The 5,000-nt window shown below is 43.0% G+C and overlaps 1 protein-coding gene across 1 annotated transcript in view; it reads right to left on the minus strand.

Annotated features, from left to right (window-relative positions):
- Positions 1-5,000, minus strand: part of LOC128382108 (uncharacterized protein C18orf63-like) — a 31,508-nt gene that overhangs the window by 24,982 nt on the left and 1,526 nt on the right. The window contains exons 2-3 of the mRNA XM_053342093.1: positions 4,558-4,686; positions 2,007-2,085 (exon numbers count right to left, since the gene is read on the minus strand). Of these exons, the coding sequence (XP_053198068.1) occupies positions 2,007-2,085; positions 4,558-4,685 (207 nt within the window). The 5' untranslated portion in view covers position 4,686. The remainder of the gene's footprint in view (positions 1-2,006; positions 2,086-4,557; positions 4,687-5,000) is intronic.

Consider the following 5,000-nt stretch of genomic DNA (forward strand, 5'->3'; position numbering starts at 1 on the left):
TAGTGTGTATGTATTAGTGAGTGTGTGTGTGTATTAGTGTGTATGTATTAGTGTGTGTGTGTGTGTGTGTGTGTGTGTTAGTGTGTATGTATTAGTGTGTGTGTGTGTGGGTTAGTGTGTATGTATTAGTGTGTGTGTTAGAATGTGTGTGTGTTAGTATTAGTGTGTGTGAGTGTTAGTGTGTGTATGTGTGTGTGTGCATGTGTGTGTGTGTGTGTTAGTGTGTGTGTGTGTGTGTTAGTGCCACACAGGGAATGTTTGGAATTCAGCCCGACTATCTTGCGTGTCTCTGCTTGGGAAGTGTCGGCACGCAATCACGTATATCTGATCTACACACACACACACACACACACACACACACACACACACACACACACACACACACACACACAGTGGGCCTCATTTGATGTTTCACCTGTTTCGTGAGAAGAAAAGATGATCATGTGGAAATTTTATTATGATGCAATAAAAGTTAAAATCAAACAAAAGGACATTAAAGCCAGACTGAAGAGATGTGAACACTTATTAAGATGTTTAAAATGAAGACATTAAAGTTTTACTGGTTTAGTTATTATTTATTTTATTTTAATGAAAAACATTTTGAACTGTGTGAACAAGTTGAGTGCTCTCTCTCTCATTAGCAATGGTGAACACAGGACTGTTGTATTTCTGCTAGGGCTGTCAAACGATTCATTTTTTTTAATCGAGATTAATCGCAGAATTTCCATAGTTAATCGCGATTAATGGCGTTTTGAATGTCATGTTTAAAATCCTGTTATTTTCCATTTGAAGGCAGTTTTAAGCCCATAATGTAAAGCATTTCTTACCAGAGTGTCTTAACTGGGAATCAATCACGGCTCTGCTGCGACTCCCACACTCCAAAATGGTCCTTTGGTGGAGCTGAGGCTGGCTTGGCTGCACCTGGGTGTTTAGCGTGGAGGTGCTAACTCAAACTCCACGTACTCCGGTGGTAGTTAAACTCCGTTTGACACAGGTTGCATTTTACTTTTGACTTGTCAACTGAAGCGTCTGGAAGTGTTTTAAAGTTAAACAAGCCGTTCAAAAGTCCAGTAGCTCTCTTACTTTCCATCAGCGCGGTAGGTTTACTGCAGGAGGCCACTTCAAAGCATAGCGCTACAGCTAGAGGAGCCGTCTACGGGGGAGGAGAAGGGACAAAAAGGCTTGCAACATTAAAATGAGATTAAAAAGTATTAACGCGTTATGGATTGCATTAATCTGATCGTGATTAACGCGTTAACACTGACAGCCCTAGTTTATATTAATTCCAGTGGTACACCGGTAGAAATGACTCCTACTGAGTTATTTTTGTGCCACATTAGTGAACGAGCATTGGGATTCTCACAAGCACAACCTTTATATTTTGAGCAGAAAATGATCCGCGTAGCTCACCGTCACTAATCACTGAGCTAAGACGTGAAGTCAGGACGAACTTTGTTCTACGAATCCAACGTGAATTCATAGTAAACAGCGTTTGTGTTCAGAGGAAGAAGGAATGTCACTTCTGACTCTGTTTACGCCAGCTGGGTTCAAAGGTCCTCATTATTATATAAGTACAAGAACCTGTGTGTGTGTGTGTGTGTGTGTGTGTGTGTGTGTGTGTGTGTGTCTCTCTGTTTGTGTGTGTCTGTGTTTGTGTGTCTGTGTGTGTGTGTGTGTGTATCTGTGTTTGTGTGTGTGTGTGTTTGTGTGTGTGTGTGTGTGTGTGTCTGTTTGTGTGTGTGTATCTATGTTTGTGTGTATATGTGTTTGTGTGTGTCTCTCTGTGTGTGTATCTGTGTTTGTGTGTCTGTGTTTGTGTGTGTGTGTGTGTGTGTGTGTTTGTGTGTGTATGTGTGTGTGTCTGTGTGTGTGTGTGTGTGTGTGTGTGTGTGTGTGTGTGTGTGTTTGTGTGTGTTTGTGTGTGTTTGTGTGTGTGTGTGTGTGTGTGTGTATCTGTGTGTGAGTGTGTGTGTGTGTGTGTGTATCTGTGTGTGTGTGTCTCTTACAGCCATGACCGCAGTGATCTCATTGAAGGAGTCCAGAGCCGGAGAAGCCAAGATATCAGAGTACAGCAGCACCAGCTCTCTGTTAATACACACACACACACACACACACACACACACACATACACACACACACACACACACACACACACACACACACACACACACACACACACACAGACACAGAGTTTACTGAAGGACACTTTCAAAGCAGTGCTGCGTTCAGGTGATTCAGTAAAATCAGATTTTAACATCACTGCTGATTAAACCTGAGATTCACTCCACCCTTCTTTCTTTGCTCCCTCCTCCTTCCTTCCATCCTTCCTTCCTCCTTTCCTCCCTCCCTCCCTCCTTTCTCCTTTCCTTCCTTCCTTCCTTCCTTCTCTTATAAATTCCTTCCTCTTTTCGTCCTTACTACTTTCCTTCCTTCCTTCCTTCGTTTCTTCCTTCTCTTATAAATTCCTTCCTCTTTTCATCCTTACTCCTTTCCTTCCTTCCTCCTTTCCTCACTCCCTCCCTCCCTCCTTACTCCTTTCCTTCCTTCCTCCTGTCCTTCCTTCCTTCCGTCCTTCCTTCCTTCCTTCTCTCCTAAATTCCTTCCTCTTTTCGTCCTTACTACTTTCCTTCCTTCCTTCCTTCTCTCCTAAATTCCTTCCTCCTTTCCTCACTCCCTCCCTCCCTCCTTACTCCTTTCCTTCCTTCCTGCTGTCCTTCCTTCCTTCTCTCTTAAATTCCTTCCTCTTTTCGTCCTTACTACTTTCCTTCCTTCCTTCCTTCTCTCTTAAATTCCTTCCTCTTTTCATCCTTACTCCTTTCCTTCCTTCCTCCTTTCCTCACTCCCTCCCTTCCTCCTGTCCTTCCTTCCTTCTCTCCTAAATTCCTTCCTCTTTTCGTCCTTACTACTTTCTTTCCTTCCTCCTGTCCTTCCTTCCTCTTTTCATCCTTACTCCTTTCCTTCCTTCCTTCCTCCCTCCCTCCTTACTCCTGTCCTTCCTTCCTCTTTTCATCCTTACTCCTTTCCTTCCTTCCTTCCTCCCTCCCTCCTCACTCCTTTCCTTCCTTCCTCCTGTCCTTCCTTCCTTCTCTCCTAAATTCCTTCCTCTTTTCGTCCTTACTACTTTCCTTCCTTCCTGCTGTCCTTCCTTCCTTCTCTCTTAAATTCCTTCCTCTTTTCATCCTTACTCCTTTCCTTCCTCCCTCCCTCCCTCCTTACTCCTTTCCTTCCTCCCACCCTCCTTCCTCCTGTCCTTCTTCCTGTCCTTCCTTGACCTGAGGACAACAGGAGGGTTAAGTGAAGGTTGCACATGAATCAATAACACACTCTGACAGTCCATGAACATTTCAATAACCTCAGACCCAGTCGGGTTTAATCCAGGTGACCTGTGTTTGTTTAATCTTGTGTGAGGAAACTTCTGTTCAGTCTCAGTCGCACCACTAATTTAATTCAATAGATTAACTGTGATAAACTGTTAAAGGAGACAGATTCCGCTTTTATTTTGGTAGTTTTCTGTTATTTATATGTATTAATATCTTGTTCTGATGTCGGATGTTAAACATGATCAAAGTTCAGAAGTTCGAGGTGAATGTTTGTAAAAAGTCAAAACTCAGGATTCAACCTGATCTGAACGCTTGTTTGTGTCGTTTTAACATGATTACATTAAAAATTTTGTTCTGATATTATTCTGAACTCTTCTCGTAATATTTAACTTTTTTTTCTCATATTTATTAAAAACTTTTTTGTGTAATATTTTGACTTTTTCTTACGTTGGCTTGTCGCAATTCCCATAAACAGCCGTCCACTCTATAGCCTTGGTTGCTAAGGCGGTTTCTAAGGTGGTTGTTAAAGTGGTTGCTAAGGCGGTTGCTAAGGCGGTTCCTAAAGCGGTTGCTTAGGTGGTTGTTCAGGTGGTTGCTAAGGTGGTTGCTAAGACAGTTACTAACGCGGTTGTTAAGGTGGTTGCTAAAGTGGTTGCTAAGGTGGTTCCTAAGGTGGTTGCTAAGGCGGTTCCTGAAGTGGTTGCTAAGGCAGTTGCTATGGCTGTTGCTAAAGCGGTTCCTAAGGTGGTTGGTAAGGTGGTTGTTAAGGTGGTTGCTAAGGCGGTTCCTGAGGTGGTTTCTTAAATTGGTTGCTAAGGCGGTTGCTAAGGTGGTTCCTAAGGCGGTTCCTAAGTTGGTTTTTAAGGTGTTTGCTAAGGCGGTTCCTAAGGTAGTTCCTAAGGTGGTTGCTACGGCGGTTCCTGAGGTTGTTGCTAAAGTGGTTCCTAAGGCGGTTGCTAAGGTGTTTCCTAAGGCGGTTGCTAAGGTGGTTGCTAAGGCGTCTCCTAAGGCGGTTGCTAAGGCGGTTGCTAAGGCGGTTGTTACGGCGGTTCTTAAGGTGGTTGCTAAGGTGGTTGCTACGGCGGTTCCTGAGGTTGTTGCTAAAGTGGTTCCTAAGGCGGTTGCTAAGGTGTTTCCTAAGGCGGTTGCTAAGGTGGTTGCTAAGGCGTCTCCTAAGGCGGTTGCTAAGGCGGTTGTTACGGCGGTTCTTAAGGTGGTTGCTAAGGCGGTTGCTTACCTGCAGGTTTTGATCTGTCTGCTCCGCTGCTCTTCATCTTCCTCCTTCAGACTCAGAGTGACGCAGCAAAGCTTCTTCAGGTCCGGCAGGCCGAGGAAAAACAAAGACTGCTGGACTCCTCCGCTCATCCTGAACATTAAAACACACAAAAGGACATTTCTGGTGAACTGTAAAGCAAATATATCACATTTTACCAACATTTTATCGTCTAAATTACGTAAATTACATATAAATTCATCAAAAATAGAATCAACAGTGTCCCTTTTTTCACTCATAAATATTCATTTTTACATATTTTTTTAGCTCCTATAACTTCTGACACCTTACTGCCCTCATACAAATTAAAAAATGAGTGAATCTATAATTAAATAAATAAAGAACAAGTCATTTGAAGAGCTAGCTATGTCTCACTCACCTGTTAGCCTAAATTATTTCCTCTTTTT

This window comes from Scomber japonicus, chromosome 21 (assembly GCF_027409825.1).
Source record: "Scomber japonicus isolate fScoJap1 chromosome 21, fScoJap1.pri, whole genome shotgun sequence".
NCBI classification, from domain to species: domain Eukaryota; kingdom Metazoa; phylum Chordata; class Actinopteri; order Scombriformes; family Scombridae; genus Scomber; species Scomber japonicus.